The 24,012-nt window shown below is 37.1% G+C and overlaps 1 protein-coding gene across 6 annotated transcripts in view; it reads left to right on the top strand.

The window, feature by feature from the left end:
- The window catches only part of brsk2a (BR serine/threonine kinase 2a), a 348,751-nt gene extending 325,040 nt beyond the window's left edge, over nucleotides 1-23,711 (top strand). For 2 of the 6 annotated variants that reach the window (XM_067435984.1, XM_067435982.1), the window contains 4 exons: nucleotides 5,027-5,150; nucleotides 5,681-5,861; nucleotides 10,225-10,314; nucleotides 19,552-23,711. In XM_067435984.1, the coding sequence (XP_067292085.1) occupies nucleotides 5,027-5,150; nucleotides 5,681-5,861; nucleotides 10,225-10,314; nucleotides 19,552-19,715 (559 nt within the window). In that variant the 3' untranslated portion in view covers nucleotides 19,716-23,711. Of the gene's footprint in view, nucleotides 1-5,026; nucleotides 5,151-5,680; nucleotides 5,862-10,224; nucleotides 10,315-12,950; nucleotides 13,003-19,503 lie in introns of all 6 variants that reach the window. The other 4 variants (XM_067435983.1, XM_067435981.1, XM_067435985.1 and 1 more) reach the window with 3 other exon arrangements.
- Nucleotides 23,712-24,012: the final 301 nt, after the last annotated feature.

The raw sequence follows: 24,012 nt of genomic DNA, 5'->3' as shown, positions 1-24,012 counted from the left end.
CATAAACACTCGCTCAGCTGCAGATCCAGTCGTCCGTGAACACTTATGTCGTTATAGTCCGCGCTGCGCTCCACTTTATTCCTATGGGTGACGTCGAGCGACTTCAACGCTTCAGCACAGCATTCTGAGAAGGCAGCGCTGCATTTGAACCGATTTGAACGCAGAAATGACGGGAAGCTTCACAACATCGATTCAGTCGCATCGCAAAAGTGGATCTCCATGGTCACTGCTGTCAGGACTTCACCAAATCATACCAAAGAAGTGTGTTTTTGACGGAGCGGTCCCAGCGATAAAGGTTCGGTCCTGCTTTGGAAGCAGCCGGTGAGTAAAACTGCTTCAAATGTCTGTGCTGTTGGCTATCGTCGCGTGAGTAAACATCAGTAAACGACACGATCGCGTGCTTCGTCATTCAAATGCGCTAACGTTACTCCATTGTTGTTCTATGTATAACGTTGCACTAGTCTGACGTGCATAACCGTTTTGCTTGCTACTGCTAAGGTTTACAATAGTCCATAAACCGAATCATGTCCTCATAAACTGCGAGTAAAGACACACAAATGTTGACAGGCCACTAAATACAGCACACACCACAGAGACGGACGTCCTGCTTTTGCTGTTTCTCCTGTTCAATTTATTTCAGCCTCCGAATTTGATTCTTGTATCATTATCTGTATTAGCTGAATCTGATCGATTGCCATGGGTTTCTCCACGCTTGAGGACGTCACCACTTTGTGCACATTCGTCATTCTTTAGCTCCGCCCACATTATATGAGTCCAGGCTCGTTTTTTTCCGGAAAGACTCGGTACAGCCTATATTTGTTTTATAAATATAATAAAACTAAAGACTTTTTGGAGATATGAAGGATGCAATACTACTCTATAGGTACTCAAGATTGACATGAGATTGACTGAAACTGAGTGTTTCACCCCCCTTTAATTTAGCTAAGCGAAAATCACAAAATCTATTTTTCCATCAATACTCAATACAAACTTTTTTTTCCTGCAATCATACAGTATGGGAGTAATGAAAACATTTTCTCAGGGTGTGTCTTTAGCCCTGTTGTACCCTATTTTTATTTATCTAGATATTTGGTTTCCATGCCATAGTGAATTTCCAGCTTACCATCATGTCAGTTTTGTGCTGGAAACACCACGGAATACAGCCGCCAAGAAACATCCTCTGAAAAAGACAAATTGTAGACCTTGAACAATACTTACCCAACAACAGTGTTGATGTAAAACCCCCTCAGCACTTCAAAAATCATTGAGAGTTATGTTTGCCTCTGTTAAACCATTTAGTCTTTTTTCCAGTCTAATGGAAGCTCAGTCATATCTTTCTCCCACTGAGGCGGGTCTCACCGCACAGCAGACAGCAGTCACAAACTCTCTCCCCCACACGGAGTGATGCCTCATCCTCTTTTGTTTTCTATTTTGTCTTCCATAACTTATCCGTCTCTCTCTCTCTCGCTTTCCGCGCCAGCTGGATAAGCCGCGGCACTCTCTGCTTTCTTTTGTCATCCTCTGCCATAAATCAGTTTCTGGAAGCTAAGTTATGAGCGACTGTGCTTTGTTGATACACAACAGCGGCGGACTGAAGCTTTTTAGAGCTAGAATGATGTTTAGACAGACAGTTATTCCTTTATATGCTAAAACAAGACCAAATTACAGCTGCTAGTTTAAACACCAGGGGCTTTGGTTGATTTTCCATCAGCCGAGATGCTTTAATTCTCCTAATGCAACAAAATTGCCACAGTTGTTTAACAATACGGAAAAAGTGTGCAAACCGCTTGCAGAATCTGTGAAAATGTGACTCATTTTAACAAAATAATTATAAAAAATGCATGTTTTTTTGTTTGTTTTTGGTGCTCTCCTGAATAAGATAATTTACATGCCTTTGTTTTAGTCCACAAGACACAAAATAGCTGTTTATAAAAATAACCCCCATCCAAAAGTTTATGAACCATTGATTCTTAATACTGTGTGCCGTTCCCTGGATGATCCACGGCTGTTTTTTGTTTTGTGATGGTTGTTCTTGAGTCTCTTGTTTGTCCTGATCATTTAAAGCTACACTATGTACGTTTTTCGTCCGCTAGAGGGCGCCTATTCAAAACAAAGGTGTAGTTTGATGACGCAGAGTTTGAGCGCAGAATCTTGGGAGTTCACCGCACAGCCGGTGGAAAAGACTCAGGCAGAAATCATGTTCATGGATGCGATTATTAACGTTACTGTAGTATGAAGGAGAGCAGGACCGAGTGTTGAGGAGCTGAGCAAGGCCGCTGGACCGATTGTTATGCAAACACGCGCTTTGTGAGCAGAGGGACATTATTATGACGGGACACAGTCACTGGCACTATTTCAGCTTTTCCGGTCATGAGTATGAGGTAATGCTATTCTGTTTATCATATTAGATGCATTTAAGATATGACTCAATTGACAGGCGACTCCCTCAAACGCTATGCTGAGATGTCACTTTATTTATGGAGAAAACGGTGACGTTAAAGAGCTAGTTTCAATTATCATATAGTGTCAATGTGGACAGATCCGTAATACATTTGAAATTTAAGGGTCTCCAACTGAGTAAGCCAAAAGCCAAAGGCAACGGTGGCAAGGAACCAAAACTCCTTCAGGGCCCGAAGGGAGAAGAAAAAAAAACCTTGGGAGAAACCAGGCTCAAACAAGGCCAGATGTCTTCTGGCTGACGAACAAACAGTGTATGATTATTACTCTGGCAACTTTACAGGTCAGAGGTCATTTTAGATAAATAGATTTCCATAAGATCTTTTGAAAGATGGAGTCGTCGCGCCGGAGACGGATTTATTGAGGATATCAAGTCGATGCGGCATTTAGAGGATGAGTTTAATTAACACACTCTCTGCAGACATTTCATAACATTCCAGGATACACTGGTCATGTCCAGGCGCAGGTCCACCATCCAATCTGGATACGGCCTGGATACGGCCGACTGCAGTAAATCTCGGGGTAATAGACTAACACTAGCGTAGATGCCACTCTTTGTCTCATCACTTCAAAGTATAGTGTCCTGATAGGCTTTGCCTTTGTCAACATGAGTCCTGGCAAATTCTAGATGGGCTTTTTTGTGCTTAGGCTTCAGCAGTGGCTTTCTTTGTGGACGACAGCCATGCATGCCACTCATGGCTCATAATGCATGTATTATGGTTTAATGGGAAACACTCACCCCAGTTTGACTTTCTAATACTTTAGGCAACTGTGTTGAACTTGCATGACAATTTTCTTCAATTTCTCTTATCTCAAAATGATGACTCAGCAACTCAGCGAGTTTCATCACTTTTGAATTTGTGTATCACCTTTGCAACAGTATTCAAACTTATTAGCAATGCTTTACAATTTTTTTAGAACCTTGACATTTATTGTGTAAATAAATATACAGTCAAACCAAAATTTATTTAAACGCTTTCAACATTTATTCACATTATCACAGTGTATTCGCTACAGTTTAGAAAAATGTAATAAAATATGACAAGAGCTCATCTTGATAATGTCAGATAACTTTGATAGAAAGGTATGTAATGGATTACAATCAACCGATCAGCTGTCAGATGTTAAATGTATGTACACAATCTGATAATACCAATTTAGGTCAACCAATGACCAAGCAATTCTTCATTTTGTTCAGTCTTCTGGTGTAAAAGGCCGCATTAGCAATTCAAGAAAAAAACACGCAGGCAAAACTTTGTCAGGTCAAAGGTTCCGAATAATTTTGGTCCCAATTTTTTTTTTACAATTTTACTGGTAGTCACTGTATGAAATTCTTTTGTTTTTTTGTTTTTGTTTTTTTTTGTCATACTTTATTTTGCTGTCCTTACTTACATAAATTAACTATAGTGTCCTGCATAATTTTTGGTTTGACTTTATATACCTATATATATATATATGTCTATCATTAATGTTTTAAAAAAAAATCAGTAGCATCTAATCAGTAGCAGTTTTAGCATCAGCGATTGTGGCCTTCATTCATAAAATGATGGCATTACATGTATAATACGGTATTTAAAATATACTGTCTTTAAGTTGTTTCTGCATTAATTTGGAGAGTAACTGTCACAACTCCAATGTTTTTAATTGTAATTAATTACAGAATAAAGTTTGATTAATTAGTCGATTGACATTAATTTGTGTGTGTGTGTGTGTGTGTGTGTGTGTGTGTGTGTGTGTGTGTGTGTGTGTGTGTGTGTGTGTGTGTGTGTGTGTGTGTGTGTGTGTGTGTGTGTGTGTGTGTGTGTGTGTGTGTGTGTGATGTATGTATGTATGTATGTATGTATGTATGTATATATATTCTTAGTACCTTGACACTTTTTGTACAAAGAAATTACAAAATTTTAATACAAACTAGAATGTACAATTCCTGAAGAAATTGTGAGTGGTGCTTGCAATGGCAAAACTTGGGGCCCGGTTGCTAAGGTGTGTTGCTAGGCGGTTGCTAGGGTATTCTGGGTGGTTGCTAAGCAGTTGCAGATGTATAGCTCAGTATGTTTTTGTTCACAGTTAAATTTTAAGTTTTTAAACATAGCAACATTCCAAAGATATTTAAACCTGTGCATTCAACAGTTAAAGCGTGTGGTCAACAATACAGAGCCAAATGAAACTCCATGGGCCGCTCTGAGAAAAACACGACATAAAACAAGTCATATTTTAGATTTTATAACAATTGACCTATAACAATAACATGCATTTTAGAAGCAAAAAAAAAAACAACCAGGGTTAATATGTACAAGCATCTTTTTAGCTGTCCGGCATTCATATTTTTTTTTTTTTTAAATCAAAACCGTCAATATGACCTCATGCAAAGTTCATTGTGTTTATTTATTCTGGCTGCTCTGCTGTGTGCCGATCTTTCATAAAGTCCCTTTTATGAATTATTCAGTATAAATTTATTTTGCATTAGCACCATAGGATATATCTTATTCTCAGCTCTGATAATGACAGATCTTTTTTCCCCTGAAGACTTCATAAAAAGTGAATGCTTTGTGTTTCTCTCGCTCTGCAGACTTGCCAAAAAATCTTGGTTTGGTAACTTCATCAACCTAGAGAAAGAGGAACAGATCTTCGTGGTTATCAAGGACAAGCCACTGAGCTCTATAAAAGCTGACATCGTCCACGCCTTTCTCTCGGTAAGCTATCTATTTTGCATGGCTCCAATCCCATTTCATTCCTCTGTTGTGAACGACAGCTATGAATATTTGAATATATGCTTCGGCGTTCTCCCTATCAGATGGAAAGACTTTCCTCACCGCAGCCCTTTCGATAGGCTTGGCCGGAAGCCTGTGTTTTTACATTGGCAAACAGCTTTCTGATTCGTGTTTCATTTCTGTAAAATGCTAGTTTGTGATGTTTCCATCCTCCCCGTGGCTGCCTCTTTCATTAGAGGTCAATGGAAAATCAACGCAGGGCTTGAATCATTAGCATATAGATGTTGTGCCTTGAGAGGTTTGTGGTGGAGGGAAGAGAGTTTAGTGTGTCGTTTAGACCTGCAAGTGGTTTAAATGTCTGCTTAAAAAGTTGCTTGTCATGGTTAGTGAGGTTTTCCTCACCTTCAGCTACACGAAAGTTATAAATAGCCACACTTTTGAGGTATAAAGAGGTTCCTCGTTGATGCTTCCAATGTAAGAGTGAATCGAGCCTTGCCTTTCTCCTTCCACAGATACCCAGCCTCAGTCACAGCGTCGTCTCGCAGACAAGTTTTCGGGCCGAGTATAAATCTACAGCCGGCCCCACCGTCTTCCAAAAGCCTGTTAAGTTCCAGGTAGACATCACGTACACCGAGAGCACCGCGGCCACCAAGGAGAACGGCATCTATTCAGTCACCTTTACTCTGCTCTCAGGTAACCACAGTGACCGCAATCAACCCCACGTTACGCCACCAATCATCAAGCCTGTTAGAGCGTGAGCGTGGTTTGAGAATACAAAATAGCTGTGGGTAAAAGTGAATTATTTTGACCTTGTTGAATCTTATTTGGGATAATTGCATTACATTTGTAGGAATAACCTGCAACAGTATTTTTAAAATGAAAAAATTCTGAGGTAGAATAGAGATTGGGTCAAGTTAGCAGTATGGTTGGATGAAAAACATTTTTTAAAAATGTTTTATATATATCTTGATATTTTTATTTCTTTTATATCTTGATTTGTTTCGACAATCAGTATGCATCTCTGTATTTATGTATTTGCTCTGAAATAGCTTCTTTAGGGTGTTTTAAATAATCATATTTAGTCATCATTTTGACAAAAAAGATAGTTTTTGTAAATATCAACTTAAACATTAATTTAATCAAATTAAATTAAATTGGTGGTATACATCTATTGATTCTGAACAGTGTTGCCACAGTTACTTTGAAAAAGTAATCTGATTACTGATTACTGATTACTCCTTTAAAAAGTAACTTAGTTACTTTACAGATTATTTGATTTTAAAAGTAACTAAGTTAGATTACAAGTTACTTTATTGGTTACATTCAGCAGTTGCCGACAACACCGCTGCCGCCTAAAAATATAAATGACAACCGTTTTTGGCAACACACTTTATTGCATTTATGCCCGAGCCTTACGGCCCCGACTTTTTTACGCCCCTTTTTTAGGCTTCTCCTTCGTTTTATATTTATTTTAATAATTAAAATGAACAATGAGATGTGTTGGTGGAAACAACATGAGACCATGATAGCTTGCGCCACTGTCAAGACATGGCTCGCGCAGGGTAAAAGAGTCCGTTTCTTCAGTGCAGCTGCTAGAGTTATGGCCTTTTTACAACTGGTTCCTTCATTCATTTTCTCTGACCAGGTATCTATCTGATTGCGAAATGACCAGGAGTAGGCCTAAATGCCTTCCGAGAGTCTTTCCAGACGTATTTAATTCTGATCACTCAAACAAACCAATTCAGAAGGTGCATGAAAGCATTTCAAGCTAAACCGGACAAATGTAAATGTATCTGGTTGTTTAAACCACATGTGTAAATTTTACTCCTGGCAAATAATTAAAAAATAAATGTGTGAGAGCGTGTTATGTTGTAGTCAGATGGTGCTACTGCAACATCGCTGCAAATGAGTAAAGCAAGCCAACGCAAATGGCCGTAAATGAAACTTTAAAATAAGTCACACAAAACACAATCATCTTCAATATAAAATAATGAGACTAAATGATCTTACCAGTGCTTCGGTCGCTCTCTCTCATATTGCGATCTGTGAATTTGAAATGGGCTGCTTAAAAATTTTGAAAAATCTTTTGCTTTGATGTGAACTCCGTTAAATGAGCATATACCGCGGGAATTGAAGATCGGATTTATAATAATTTTGCTGAAGTGTAAGGTTGGCTATAAGACAACCTGCATGTAGGCCTACTTTTTTTTTTTTTTTTTTTTAGATTGTGTAGCCCGTTTCGGTTTTTTTGAGCCCCGTTGCGAGCAGTAGGCTTATCTATCAGCCTGCCTCAGCTCGTCAAAAGTGCCTTTGTGGTGGTATAATAACTAGCCTACTTTGTTTTTAATGTCAAAATAGTTATTTTTCGTTTCGTTTCTTTATTAAGTTCGTTTAGAAAAATGTTTAGAGCAATTTTTTGTTTGTTAAATTAAAGTTTAATTTTTTTTTATGTGACAACCCAGTGAGTTAACCGCATGTTTAATAGCCTAGTCTCTCAAACCAACTCTTGAATTGTCTTGCCTATATAAACTTTAATTTAACAAACAAAAAAATGCTCTGAACATTTTTCTAAATTAGGTTAATAAAGAAACGAAACAAAAAATAACTACTTTGACATTAAAAACAAAACTGAACTATTTTAATGGCTGCAACAATGTAAAAAACAAACAAAAAACAGGCTCCAGCCGAACTCGGGCTGAGAATTTTGATAAGCTGTCGGTTTTTACTAAGGAAAATGACTAAAATAGTAACTCACAGTGACTTGGATAAGTAACTTTAATCTGATTACTGGTTTGGAAATAGTAACGCGTTAGATTACTCGTTACTGGAAAAAGTAGTCAGATTAGAGTAACGCGTTACTATGTAACGCGTTACTGGCATCACTGATTCTGAAGTAATATTCTCATCAGTGTTCTGTCAGCTTTTACATAGGCCGAATTAAATCTGCAAATTTGTGATATTCACCCCAGGGCGTTATTTAATTTTATAAAGGCCATTTTTTTTTAAATCTTATTAAATGTATGCACCATCTTTCATGTTAAATTCTTACATTTGATTAATAAATTCAGTTATAATAGTAAAGACACTATAGGCTGATACCAATCAAATTAAATAATTTAAACTGCAAAAAATACAGCTGCAATAAATAATGTTATAAGATTGATGTTCTAAATAAAACATGCAATCATACTTTTAAACATAACCGCCAATAGGGGGCAGCAAGTGATCATCTTCATGAGCGAGTCATTAAGTCGTTTATTCAAATGATTCATTCAAAACACTGAATCATTCAGTAACAAAACACCTTGCTGAGTGTTGCTTTCTTTTGGAACTATTTTCGTCGGTGAAATCATGGGTGAAATGGAACAAAAAAGGTTGTATGGATCTAAAAATTTAAGTAACTTAATATTAATTAGGCTACTTGTTTATTGAACTAGGCCACACCATTCATGCTACAGAATTCACAACTGCAAAGTCGACTTGTGTTATTAACAATATCATAAATCATAAATATCAACAACTACAAAAAACTCAGTTTTACCCCAGTATGTTTCTTCTGTGAATATATTTCTGCTCAATTGTTTTGATTTCTCCACGAATGTCTCTCACAAAGAGACGGGCAGAGTGAGCCTCAACGCGACTTTGTTACCAGAGGCAGAGATACACTCCATTATCAATCGCTGTTTACATTGAATAAAATAATAATAACAACAAAAAAATCTGAATCACTCTCGCGTTTCTAGTTATTTAAATATTTTATTTGTCCCAGACAAAGAATGGCAATCACTTGGCTTAGAGACAGATGTGTATTCTCCTGTGACCAATGGTTTGTCTGTATGTGTATTCAGAGGCAGTGAGCAATGGGCTTTCAATATACCGGTAATAATAAATAACTGCGTTAATGCACGATAAAATAATTGTCGGCGTTAATTAATTAATGCGTTAACGCGATAATAACACGTTAACTTGCCCAGCCCTAATATATATGTATGAATGAGAAAATTGATAACACATTTATGAGGCCACCTACACTGTGATATTTGCATGTGTGGTATTTCCTTAAAAATTGTTGTAAATTTAGAGTAAATTTTAGTATGAGAAGTTATATCAATTATGATTTTTTTTGTGAAATTGTTTTTATGATTTCACACACAGATTGGTGCATATAATAACCTAATGTTGAAACATTAAGGGAAGGGTACTAGCCAGACAGGATTTAAACTTTTTCAGCTAAAGACCTACGTTTGGTTTGTAGACAAAAAAAAAAAATGTACAGAGCACAATTTTCTCTCACCATTCCTGATTTCTAATATCTGTGGTCAGAGCAGAAACGATTGTTAACGAGAAACCAGTAGATTTTTTTCTGTTGTCTCTAGGCATTCATATGTAAATGCTGCAAGAGTATTTTGTCCATTTGATCAAAAGATCAGAAAAATTATGGATTAAAAGAGATGGATCAAAATAGATGGATTAAAACAGCAGGTGTAAACAGGATTGTGTCTCCCACGTCTACTTTTGTTCTGATCAACCAAAAATTAATACCTGGTGTAAACTGAGCAAATGGAACAACTTTAGAAGCATTTCCATTTAATTCTCAAATTGAGCCCAATAGCCTCTTACACACACTAATTATACCACTGGTATATGTATATTGCAAAAGGTGCAGCAATAATGTAAAATAAATAAACACCTACAAATACATTGTAGAATTATTGTCTAATGCATCATTCTCCTTTATTTTCGGTATTTATTATGTAAATATACATAATAGCATCAATAGCAGCTCTTTTCCACTGCAGTGTGTAGGCCATGTCCACATAGCTGAGATGAGACGTTACAAGTAGTTTTATAAATTCCTGACAGATTCCTAAAAGGCTTCAAGGGCTTATGGTCTTAATTTAGATTTTTCTGTCTGTGGATGCATTTCTCTTTTTACTATGGTGCAAACCAAGAAAAATCTGTCTTAAGAAAACCTGCGCCTCAACTCCCTGTTTCAATAGGAAAATGTCAACAGGCTCTTTTCTATTTACATATGACCTGTTACACTTTATTGTAGGTCCAAGTCGACGTTTTAAGCGGGTGGTAGAGACGATTCAGGCGCAATTGTTAAGCACACATGACCAGCCAGGGGTCCAACAGCTGTCTGGTGAGTATAAATCCCCTGTCCCTTCCCCCACTCCGACCCGAGCCCCATGTTCCCCCTCATGCTTGTTTATACCTCTCCTCCATCATGCATGTCCCCCCACCCCTCGTCCACAGCACACCGCAGCACAGCATCACAATACTCTCCACATGATCCCACCCTAAAGCAATCCCCTGCAGACGCTAGCAGAGATGGGGAGTTTTCCAATTCGTGGTGATTCCCTTCGGCCACACTGCTGCTCCCATTTCTTAGTAGAATTCCCTTACAGTTCTCCAAACGTGAGCACATTAGCTTTCATGTTTTCTGGTTTTGAGGTGATGGATCCCAAAATGGATGGATCCCACTTTTTTGGGTGATGGATCTGGGCTGTTAATGTAAAGGTTTCTGATACAGTTTCAGGAAAAAAAGTGAAGTCTTGCTCTGTAACCATCAGTTTGATCAGGTTGCAATTGTGCTAAGCCAAACAGAACACAAAATACACAAATCAGGGACATTACAATAAAATATCAAGTTTTGGGAAAATATTTTTCAGTGTATACCTTCTAATACCTCTAACTATTCAGAGATTCAAAGATGAACTGCTGCTAATGTGGTTCATCTGAAGAAGAAAGAAAAGCTATCTTTTTCATCCTTTTATTCGTTTAACTCGTGCACGTCCTCTCTTCTCGACACATGATGATATTTGACTGTGTCCCAACCATCTCCCTTGATAACAGCTCCACCTACTGGTCTGATAGATGAATAACAACATATTACAGACAACCAATACATATAAGCCATCTTTTGTGGTTTTATAAAACACAGATTTTAGTAATTACTGGCAATGGAATATTTAGGATATTAGTAGATAATTATGAAGATTTTGTTACTGTATATTTAGCAACTTTGATGCTTTGAGCCACATTTAAAAAAAAAAAAAAAAAAATATATATATATATATATATATATATATATAGTCAAACCAAAATTTCTCACATTATTCGCTATAGTTTAAAAAATGGTAATAATATCTGACAAGTTAAACTGTCACAACAAATAATCTCAGTGATAATCTCAGATAAATTTTATAGAAATGTATGTAATGGATTACAATCAACCAATCAGATGTCGGATGTTAAATTTACTGGTACAATTAGAAAATCCCAATTTAGGTCAACCAGTGACCAAGGAGTGCTTCATTTTGTTCTGTCTGTAGTGTAAAAGGTCACATTATCAATAATAATAAAAAAAATTTTAAAAAAGAAGAAAAAAAAGAAGAAAAACGAGCAAAACATGATCAGGTCAAAGTGTCCTGCACCCACTAGTAAAAAAATTCTGGTGTCTGAATATTTTTTGGTTTGACTGTATATAACACTTTGAAATAAGTTTATGTTGTCCAAGGCTGCATTTATTTGATCAAAAACATAAAAAACTGGTAATATTACAGTAATATTATTAATATTAGTATAAAAAGTATATATATATATATATATATATATATATATATATATATATATATATATATATATATATATATATATATATATATATAAATGAAAACTTATATTTAATTAAAAAAAATTCAAATTAAAATGTTTTAAAATTTAAAAAATATAAATTTTTATATTTATAAATATATAATTTTATATATATATTTAAACATAATTTATTCTTGTGACATGATCAAAAATGCTAATGTTATTTTGTACACCACTTTATATAATAATAATAATAATAATAATAATATATTTTATTTATAACACTTTTCATTCCGAAGAATCTCAAAGAGCAACAATAGAAAAGGGAAAAATAACACAAAATGAATAAAAGTTAAAATATAGAATAATATAAATGCCTACAAATAATAAAAATATATATGTACAAATATTAGTAAAAACTTCTACTTCCTATCATAAATTAATGTATCATAAGAAGAGGGTAAAGTAGTAATCAAAAGAGTCTTTTACTGCCCCTTTGGGGAGATTTCAGGGAGTGTTGGGCAACAGGAAAACATTCCAGACCATCTCAAGAGAGCAGATCCTCCCTTTTTCTCCTCCTGTTGTCCTTCTCTTTTTCCCTTTCACTGTCTCTCTCTTTCTCATTCCCTTTCACTCAAACATGTCACATTCATTGCACTCCATGTCTCATTGAGCGCTGTATGACTCACTGTGAACGCACTACAGAACTGTACAGATGAATGGCACATACTTACTGCAGTCAGATTACATGTACCGTTCCGAAAATAGACATTAATAAATAAACAAAAATCACAGATTAAATTGTTGTTTTGTGAAGGAGGTTGTGGTTTTCTGTGTCTATGCAAATAACTAACCTTCTAATGTTCTTTAGATTCATAAAACTATTTTTATTACAAACAAGCATAATTATCCACAAAAACTTGTCTAATAACCACCCAACCGAAGTCCTCTCGCCCCTAATGTAGTCTAGATGAAGACATCTGGCCCCATGCTTGTTAATGGGAAATTGCTCATTTGCTTCACTTGGGCATGATGAAGAGCTCACGCAGCAAATCTAATGAGCTAATGCGATGATCCAATTTATAAACCAAAAAAAAAAAAATTGTAGGGAATTATTTTGCTCTTATTTGTGAAAGTTTTTTCTGGTGTCAACACACGTTTCTCTCTCTCAAATGTATCCAGAGAACTCTGTGTGCAAAAACCGGTGTGCAAAAAGTCGCAAAGTCAAAGTGTGGTAAGACTCTTACGGCTTGTGTGTTAAATATACCAAGTAACACCACAATTACAGTGGACCAAAAAAGTAATACAACTCGTAAATAACACTTAAAAATGTCTGCATGTCTTTGCATTAACTAACAAATCAATCCAATTGGCATGCGCACCAAAAAAAGCTTATTTTTTATGCTTGAAAGGCATATTTGTGCTAAAATAAAAGCCACTTGCTTTCAATGTATCAATCATCTTGCAGGCCCCTTTGAAGTTTGTTGAGGCCTCCTGTCTGAGAACCATCGGTTTAATATAATGACATTCAGAATTTTTTTGTAAGACATAAAGGGTAGTTCACTCAAAAATTAAGGGTGTGTTCACACTTGTCATGTTTGGTTCGATTAAAACGAACCCTGGTGCGGTTGCTCGGTTAGTGCGGTTCATTTGAACATATGTGAACGCTGCCACCCGAACCCTGGTGCGCACCAAACAAGCGGACCGAGACCGCTAAAAAGATGGGTCTCGGTCCGTTTCCAAACGAACTCTGGTGCGGTTCGATTGATATATGAACGCAACACGGACCAAAGACATGTAAACGGACCAAAAACCGAACGTATAATGTCACAAGATGCCACGCATAATGCAGCTGATTTGACGACGCGGAAAGATCGGTGTATCCAAAATGAGTAACTTTAACGTTAGAGGGCAAACGTAGAGCAACGAGGAAGAGCCTCATCAATAATTGGTCCGACGAGCATGTTTCGAAAATGCTAGAAAAAACACACAAAAAGCATACCTGGCTCTTCTCATCAAAGTTCCTGTGTTGCCCACTATTAGCAGGTGCAGACGACAGAACGGCCATCTCTGTTCTGCACAACGGAGGAAATACTGCTGCTGTTTTGAATGTTTTGAACATTTTATGAGCTCTTCATGAGTTCTCAGCGGGTAAAAATAATGCCACATGTACACGCATAAAATGATCGCGTTTAATCCAGCACACAGCGTTGTTTTGAATGTTGTGAACATTTCATGAGCTCTTCATGAGTTCTCTGGTAAAAAATAATGCCATATGTACACGCATAAAATGCCCGCGCGTGTAATCCGCACACAGCATTGTTTTGCATGTTCGGTAAACGAGCTCCTACGTCATATAAACCGACCAATCAGGTTGTGAGCGTCTCCCTGTGCCTTTGGTTCGGTAACTTTAGGTTCGCTGTTAAAAATGCCCGTGTGAACGCTAAGCGGACCAGGACTATTATGTTTGTTTTTGTTTTTTGGTCCGGACCAAACTAACCAAACGAACCGAACTACAAGTGTGAACGCACCCTAAGATGCTGTCATCAAAGTTTCCATCCAAATTTGTGAATAAAGCAGCTTTCCTTCCCATGTGTTTAAGAAAACAAAAGTCACTTCCTGGAAATTTGCCACAAAATATCTGTAGTAAAAATGGAAGTTGCTGCAATCGGGGAAGCCACTGAGGCTCTTTTTTTCCTCCAGCATAAATGACTTCTGTCATGTTATCTTGCATTCGGATGTTGGTGTTTGGGATGCAGTCGCGTGAGACGCCTCTGGGAGGTCATTTTGTCACATCGTTGTTATGACAGACTTTTGCTCAGGCATTTCGGAAGGATCAAACCAACATTTGTGATTCTGTGGACTGGTGATTGGATACTGTTGTCCAGATATCCAATCCCCAAAAAGTCACATGAGTTTTTTGTTGAACATTCAAGGGATTTGGAAAATCCATTGTATTGTATGTATGTGACTTCTTATCAGATAAGAATTTATGGTCATATTTTAGTTTAGTGTCCAATTCTCACTATTAACTAACTATTAACTACTAACTACAACATTTGCATCAATAACCGCCTAATTACTGCGTATTAATAGTTAGTAAGGTAGTTAAGTGTAGGTATTGGGTAGGGTTAAAGGGTGTAAACTATGGTCATGTAGAATAAGGCATTAATATTTGCTTTATAAAAACAAATAACAGCTATTACCCTAGTAATATGCAAATGAGTGAGAATTGAACCCTCAACAAAAATGTTACAGAATTTTCTCCTTAATTTAATGCACATTTTTTAAATTTGTGCATCTTAGTGTTTCCATACAGTATTTTTTATGCAATATCACAAAATGTGCATACAAATTGGATGCAAACTATTTACTACCATCTTATCATTCCAAAGCTGTATAACAACTTTTTTTCTCTCTCTGTAGACATGGTGGTGAGTAAATGAGGGCAGAATTTTCATGTTTAAGTGAACTATCCCTTTAAGTATCCAAAAGGTTTTTGGGGACACGGAATTACTTTATAATGCACACTGCCTTTCCTTATATAAACTTGTTATAATCACAACACTTGTAATCACGCATGTTGTGTATTACATCCAATTTAAAGTGCACTCAGCCCCATAAAATACCATTCCATATTTAATGTAATTGAATATGTAAGTGTGGCAAAAATACATTTAGTTTTAAATTTTGTGTGCACTAAAACACAAAGATGTGCACAACAGAAACTGGTTGTTACATACTTAGTGTGTGTGGCTTACAATACCTTGTCTTAGTTTTTTGGCTATGTGTACCAAACAGACGAGGCTATACATACAATATGTACACCAGAGGCTCGTATGTGCCCCTAAATGTAAAGTTTGTGTAATTAGCTACAAGTTGTGTAGTTATGAGTTTGGAAGTATTCCAAATCTAGTGCACTAAAGGGGGTTTTCTCATGCAGTCAGAGATGGCTGAAGGCTAGTCTGAGCCTCAGATGGGCCAGACGGTCTGGTGCATATTACACACAAATGCCAAGAACTTTAGAAAATTGCCATTTCCAGTCACCAGTTCCAGGAAGCAGGTTGCACAGGTTTTTATTAGCCTGTCAAGAAACAAAAAGTTTAAACAGAGTTTGTTAGTAGTAGTGAAATAATTAGTTACTGCATTTGACAAAGTTTGTAAAGTTTTTGTCTTTTAGTCTTCATTGTTATTCAGTTAATAGCTTGTTTAAATAATTGCTCAGCAGTCTCTGTGTACAGGCACTGGCGAACACATTTATGGAAAATGTTTGTAGTTTTTCCATCCATCAAAAAAGATTTTTCATCAACATAATTACAGAATATACACTGGTACTTGATTATATCTTGTTGTATATTCTGCTTGTGGAATGAATAGAATGTATAATTGAACCGGACAGATGACACTTCATAGACTTATATGACTTTGAGAATTAAAAGGATGCTATGTGGGTTTTCCGACTGATCTATGTGTCATTCTTTCTACAGTGACAGAGTGTACAGATGCCACATCGCTTCACTCATTACATTAGAGCCTTTTCTAATGATCTAGCCTTTCTCATGTTTGACTATATAAAGTCATTTGAGCCCATGTGCCTCACCCCTACAAAAAAATCCAGCTAAGCCCATCTTTAAAGTCAACATGAAATTGAACCCAAGCCTATTTAATGTCATAGTACACGTTCATGGTCTTATATTAAAGTAGGATACTTCAATAATAGCAAAATACAGCATATGACATCCCAGATTCATATCCCGGACGAGCCCCCAATTTATGTTATGACCCAGATTTGGCACCAATGTTAAAGGTGGGGTAAGTGTAATTTCAAAAACGTTTTACAAAATGGACTCGGGCCGAGTGCAAACAAACTTGTAGCCAATCAGCAGGTAAGGGGAATGTCGCTACTATTGATGGTGAGAAGAGAACGCTCGCTCACTGCCTCGCTCAGTGCATGTCATTATTCAAATACACAAGTCACACATAACGGACATTAGCCGAGAACTAATATATGCTGACTTTTGCTTGAATATGCTTGTGTGTCATGTTCGCTTGTTTGTTCAGGCTCACTTCAGCGATGATAAAGAGCCATTCATTAACACACTGTATAGAGCATCTAAATCTCCTCACTGTCTATTTCAAGCGTCAGCTCACAAAATGTGTCCGACAAGTTAGATACTATAACAGTTACTCCTCATACATGTTTGTTTCCTTTTTTCATGATCTATATAACCATTATCCGGTCATAATTGTAATATGTCGTTAGCTGGACTATCAAGCTTTTGTACTATCGAGCTGTTCATAAGAACTGTGTTTTGTGATCGCTATAACTCTAATCTGGTCATAAGTGTAATATGTCGTTAGTTGGACTGTCAGCTCGTGTTCTATCGAGTTGTTAATGAGAACGGTTCGTGTTTTTATGATCGCTATAGCTCTAATCTTGTCATAATTGCAATATGTTCGTTATTTGGACTATCGGTTCGTGTTCTATTGAGTTGTTCATGAGAACACATGATTGTGTTTTTGTGATGGATATTCACTTTTTCATTGAATATTCGACCTGGATTAGTAACACCCAGATTCTGCCATAGTCATTGTCTGGTTTATGTATGTCTGGGGCGGAGCTATCAAAATAGGGGTGTGACCCTTTTGGAGGTAAGGGCGTGTTGGTGATTTGAAATAACAATAACATTTACCCTACCTTTAAAATCTGTTTAGAAAAATAGCTCAAATTTACTGGCAGCAGAAAGTAACAAAACAAACAAGTAAGGGAAAATATAATGGACTGGTGAGGTAACTCATCTAAACTACAATCCTACAACTCTCTAATCTAAACTTTCCTAACTCCCGAGAAAAATAACACACAAAATAATTTTCTGGGTCAGCTTACTTACCTATGCTTTCCCTCTATTCTAACATAACTAAACAAATGAAAACTCGCCATCCTGTACAAAAGAAATACAAACTCCATGACCACCAACAACAGGTTTCCTTAGGTACTGTAGACCAAGGTGAAATGCCATCAGCAACTCTTAAAGGGTTAGTTCACAAAAAAAAAGAAAAGAAAATGATGTCATTAATTCCTCACCCTCAGGTCGTTCCTAACCCGTAAGACTTCCTTTCACCTTTGGCACACAAATTAAGATATTTTTGATGAAATCAGAGAGCTTTCTGACCCCTCTGTAGACAGCAATTTAATTACTACTTTCAAGGAGCAGAAAGGAACTGTGAAAGGAACTGCAGAAAGGACTCCAGTGGTTCAACTTTTATTTTATGAAGCGTCAAGAATACTTTTTTGTGTGCAAAAAACAAGCAAAAATAGCGTCTTTTTTCAACAATCTCTTTACTTATATAAACTCGTCTGTGTCAGTGCAGCGTTTCCAAGTTCTACGGCAGACTGGTAGCTCACCATCGGCTGGCTTCTGTGTCTGCATTACATGCGTCATGGTACTCAGAGGAACAGCGTCATCCAATGGTTAGACGGCAATGTAAACTGCATAGAGATAAAGTCACAAAAAGAATTGTCATCACTACATAAAATTAAGATTGAACCACTGGAGTTACATGGACTATTTTAACAATGTTTTTCCTAACTTTTTGGACCTTGAAAGTGTTAATTATATTGCTGTCTATGGAGTGGTCAGAGAGCTCTCGGATTTCATTAAAACAAATATCTTAATTTGTGTTCCGAAGATAAACAAAGGTCTTCCGGGTTTAGAACAACATGGGTGAATTATTAATGACAGAATTTACATTTATGGGTAAAATAATTCATTAAATCCGTTGTTTCGGGAAAAAATAAAGAAAGAGCAGGGGCATGTAACAATGAAAAATAAATATTACCATAAAGATGCTCTTGGGGTGAGCTTGACCTCCAGCCTCCACCTTAAGGTGAAAAAGACTTCAACAATCAGCTGCAACTAGACCTCAACAAGTAATTCCCTGCTTTTTGTTCTCCCAAAAAACTGGATTATTATTTTGGTTGAATATTCTAATCACTTGTAACTATGTTGTGGCAGAATTAAAATGGGTTGCAAATGCGGTTTTGCATTGACTTCAAGGTGGTAGCTCTGATTTTGGAACACAGTAGTTTGTTTCTAACTGGTCCAAGCTGATTTAGATGGTTGACCTGCTGTTACGGGAACTGGCTGAGAAGTTACACCATCTTGGTCAAGGTAGTTACTGGAAAAACCAAGTCATACCAGGTGGTCAGGTAAGCTGTTACAAGATGGTTAATTTGGTTGACCAGCCAGTGGGAACATAGTTGAATTTGAGCTAGAACAAATGTTTTTATACATTTTGGCAATTTTTCCAATACAATTTGTCCAATCTCATCCAATACGATCTACCTGCTCAACTAGGTAGTCCAGCTTATCAACCATCTAAACTACAAACTATGTTGCTGTTGCTCAACTTGTAAAGTATAACGCTAGCAACCCCATGGTCATAGGTTCCATTTCCAGGGAACATGTGTACTGATCAAATACTGTAACTTGAATGTATTAACCAGCTTGGACCAGCTAAGGCACAACCTTAAACTGTATTAACCAGGAAAGCATCATATCTTGTACTAGAATTTCAAACGTTAGTATGGTCCTTAAAGCTTCTCCAAGTCGTAGTCTTCACATTTGTCCCTCTCCTTTATCTTTTCCCCTTTCTGTCCACTTCTCCTCATGTGAACCCATTGTTCATTTCTTTGTTCTCTCTTTTTTCCTTTTCTTCCTATCTGTGTACCTAGGCAGCCCATTGAGTAACTTCTTTGACGTAATTAAACAACTTTTTTCAGACGAGAAGAATGGCCAGGTGCCTCTTCCACCTGGCACGCCCAACAGACACCCATCTAACGCTCATCACTACGACCCTCAGCCTAGTGACTCTAAATGCCCAGCGGGCAATCCCAGGGACAATGCCAAGCTGGTGGCATCCATTGGGATACAGGAGCAGCCCTAAAACTTTACCAATCAAGCTTTTTCAAACGTACAAGCATCCAAAAATTTGCATAATCTTAGAGGTGATGGGATTTATATTTGGACAATCTTTTGTATGATGGAATGACTGTTTAAAAACTAGTTATGACACAAATCCAGGCACATTTCCTCTTTCATCGTCTTTGCCATGTCAGTTTGCCAGCCCCTTCCCGAACCCCTGTTGTTTCTACCCCCAGTTTCATGTCTTTACGTCTGCCTTCCCGTTTTCCTCACCTTTGTGACGGCTTGTCTTTGCTGCTAGGAATTATCCAGAAAACGTATTAAACCGCTGCCCCACTTTCCTGCACATCCTGTGACGGACATTTATTGACAGACGGCACTTTTCATGGTGAACAAGCAGGTTACCAAGGAGAATGGACACTTCATCCTTCGTCATACTCTTCCCTTCCCACTCTCCAGTCTCACCACGCTTGACAAGGACTAAAATACAAATACACACACTACTTGCCCTACCAGCATCCTAACCTGCTAAAATGGTTGACCAGCTGGTGGACCAACAAACTCTGTTCCAAAACTTAGTGAGCTGCCTCTAAGACACCCCGACACTCCCCTTTTCCTGGAAGGTCCAGAAGCCTCTCCCGAATACTGATAGCTGGTCCCTGATGCATGCAAATTATATAGAATATTCCGGAAATCGATCGAGTGAGAGAGAAAGCTTGTTTCCACCTGGTATTAAGATGCGTTTTTGGTGATCAGATCACAAGTGGTCAGGCAAAACACATTACCGTTACAGCTGGTATTATCACACGTGTCTTCTTTGACCACTTGTGTTTGGATTTTTTTCTCGCCTATTTTTTCGTCACACGCAACAACGTCACTTTCGGGGCATAAATACGTACAAACTCACATTAGGCAGCTTGCGCTAAAGAATATAATAGTATAATATATATTTTTTTATAATGTAGTGGGGGCTGTGGTTGTTGTACCATCTCTTGGAAATGAGTTTTTGCGAAGTGGGATGTCTGGATACCTCACTTTGATCACATTATAATGCAATCCCTTAATGCAATGCAGTAACCTTTGTACAAAATTAAACTTAGCGGGCTAAGCACTTTAATTCGTCTAATTAAAATAAGGACCATCTTACCCAATATTTGTTGTTTATATATTTTTATGCACATTAGAGAATGGAGCTGTTAACAACATGCCAAATTCAAACTCTGTTGAAATCAATTGAACTGCGGTTGTTAGCTTAGCATCATATTAACTGTTAAAGTCAGTTTGAGTCTCATGTGTACGTAAGGTGAGGAGCGTTTTTGTATGTCACAGAGTTGCTAATTATGAAGAGCATTTCAAATAAGTTGTTAGCTTAGCAACATGCTAATGACAAACTTTACTAAATCAATAGATTGAGTCTCCAGTGCACATGCTGTACTGTTTGTATGTCACAGAGTTGCTGCCAATGAAAAACATTTCATATAAGTTGTTAGCTTAGCAACACTAATGACACTGAAGTGAAATTATGAATGGAGTCTCCAGTATACACAGTGTAAGGTGCTCGTTTATAAGTCACACCCCTGTTGGAAAAAAAAAATAGCATATGCTGGTTAGGTATGTTTTGAAACATGGCAGCTGGTCTGAGCTGGTTTAAGCTGGTCAAATGCTGGTGCTAAGAAACTAGCTCCAGCTCAGGACCAGCTTATTACCAGCTCAGGACCAGTTTAAACCAGCTAATGATCAACTAAGGACCAGCATAAACCAGCTCAAACCAGCTGCCATGCTTAAAAACATAGCCAACCAGCAGGTTTTTTTTTTTTTTTCAACAGGGACAAAGTTTCTGCCTGTGAAAACGTTTCTAATACGTTGTTAACTTAGCAACATGCTAAGGGCAAACTTTACTAAATCAGTAGATCGAGTCTCCAGTGCATGTGGCACGAGGAGTGCTGTTTGTATGTCACAGAGTTGCTGCCTATAAAAAAAGTCAAATGATGTGTTAGCTTAGCAACAAGCTAATGGCAAACTTTACCTAATCAATAGAGAATCGAGTCTCCAGTACACGTGGTGTGAGGAGTGTTGTTTGCATGTGTCACAGAGTTGCTGCCTATAAAAAACATTTTGAATAATGTGTTAGCTTAGTAACATCCTAATCGAAAACTTTACTAAATCCATAGAGAATAGAGTCTACAGTACACATGGTGTGAAGAGTGCTGTTTGTGTTAGGTAAACTCGTTCATTTATGAGGTTATGATTCAGGAAACCATCATAAGCCTGGTCCACACAATTCTGGTCATGATTTTGTCATCTAAGACACATTTTCAGGAGATTAAGAGTTATTTCATGCTTTAGAAAGCAGTAGAGAGCAAGGCAGCTCACTGGGTTTGGAACAAATTCACACTCAAAATACTACACATGAACACACACTCACACAACTCTTGGATGTTTGCACTCAGATTCATAAAGATCATAGGAAAAAAAATACTAAATGCACGGCAAGAAGGAAAAAATGACTTTGAAGAGCTTGTCCTGGGGATGTGGATTTTTTTTTTAATTGTATCGTTTTATTTGCACTCTCTTTAATTTATTTATATATGTATAATTTATGTTGGAAGAACATCACTTGATCTTAAATCATTGCTGCAAAAGGACTGAAACATGGTTTTCAGTGAGTTTGGGATTCGGGATGGGGTGGGGGGGTAGTACTGAATGAATTTATCCTAATGAATGAATCTCTGTTGTACAGATTGAACATAATTATGTACAAATAAAATGTCTAGATGTGACACTAGCTTTAGTTCTGTTGTAGATTCAGATTTGAAATCTTGTGTTGCTAATTATTATTCAACCCTTGTATTTCTGTATTTATTACGTGTTGGAACAATTTGTTTCATTTAATCGATTTGGTTAGACACTGACATACAGTGTTGAATTATTTATTTTATTTTATTGTCTTTCTTCTCTGATCATTTCTCATGTTCGCTACCAGCAGATACGGAAAAAAATGTTGAATACATTGTGGATATTTTTGTATATGTCCTTCTGTTTTATCTCTGTCCTTATTTATTTTCATCCATTTATATATATATATAAATATACAAGAACTTGAATGTTATTTATTTATTTATTTATGACAATAATGTGTTTGTTTGTATCAGGGCAACACAATTTTGTTCATTTAAAGAAACGTTCTAATGTCTTGATTTGTAAAAGTACCGTGGACTTTACGAATCTTTCTTTGCTAGCTTCAAAAGAGAACAAAATAGTATGTAAAAACAAACAAACCACAAAAAAGCAAATTTAACAGTAATTTAAGAATGTAGTTTAGCCTCTAGGGGGAGGAAATGAACTTCAATGTCAGCTTCATATCATTGTGTGTGTACAATGGATGACAAAAAAGCTGTTCTTGGATCAGTTCCACTGTAAATATGATGTTGTGGCCTAAGGGAAACTTGAAGGCCGTTCCTGCTCTTTGCTTTTGACTTGTATTGCTGTGTGCATGCGCGCGTTTTCTTTGCATGGCTTAAACGTAACTATTCTCAAAAATCGCGCTATTTTCTCAGAACTGCTTTCCTTACATCTTTTAATGGAAAAAAGAGAAACACCTGCCATCACCTTTAACCTTTGTTAGTCTCTGCGATTTTTCGTTTTCTTTGTTTTCCCGTCATGTTTTCTACTATACGCTGTAAGCGAGCGACGCAACGCAGCTTTTGCTCGCTTGCGGTGTCTATGTGGTATCTGTTTATAAAATGCTTCCTTTTGTCTGTATGTATCTCGACCAGGAAAGATTTGGATGTTCACGGCCCCCTTTTTACAGACAGCTTGATTAAATGAAACAATAATGAAGCAATACCTGTTGTGAACTTTCCTATTTTATACGGTTATAAAGCAAAACTTCAATGAAAAACAAAATGTCCATGCAGAGCAGGAACATGCATTTAAAGTTGTAAAAAATCCCTTGTATCATAACTGTGAGCAATTTCAGAGAGAAAAATGAAACAATAAACTCATTGACTTAATAGGATGATAGTAGTGAGTGTTCATGATTGTATGTCACTGAGTGGGTGTGTGTTCAGTCAAACAATGATCAAAGATATACTATATGATGTCTATGACTGTTATAGGTCAAAGTTACTTTGCATGCATGCAAATTTGCCGAAATTAGCTTTTTGATTTAATAAACGTGGATTAAGCCATGTATCTACTGATCAGGCATAGCATTATAACCATCTGTGCTGGTCCCTCTTTTGCTGCCAAAACAGACTTGACCCGTCAAGGCATGGACTCCCCTAGACCCTGAAGGTGTGCTGTGGTATATGGCACCA

This window comes from Pseudorasbora parva, chromosome 25 (genome assembly GCF_024679245.1).
Source record: "Pseudorasbora parva isolate DD20220531a chromosome 25, ASM2467924v1, whole genome shotgun sequence".
Classification (NCBI taxonomy): domain Eukaryota; kingdom Metazoa; phylum Chordata; class Actinopteri; order Cypriniformes; family Gobionidae; genus Pseudorasbora; species Pseudorasbora parva.
The sequence above is the reverse complement of the archived record's forward strand: the minus strand, read 5'-3'. Positions and strand labels throughout refer to the sequence as shown.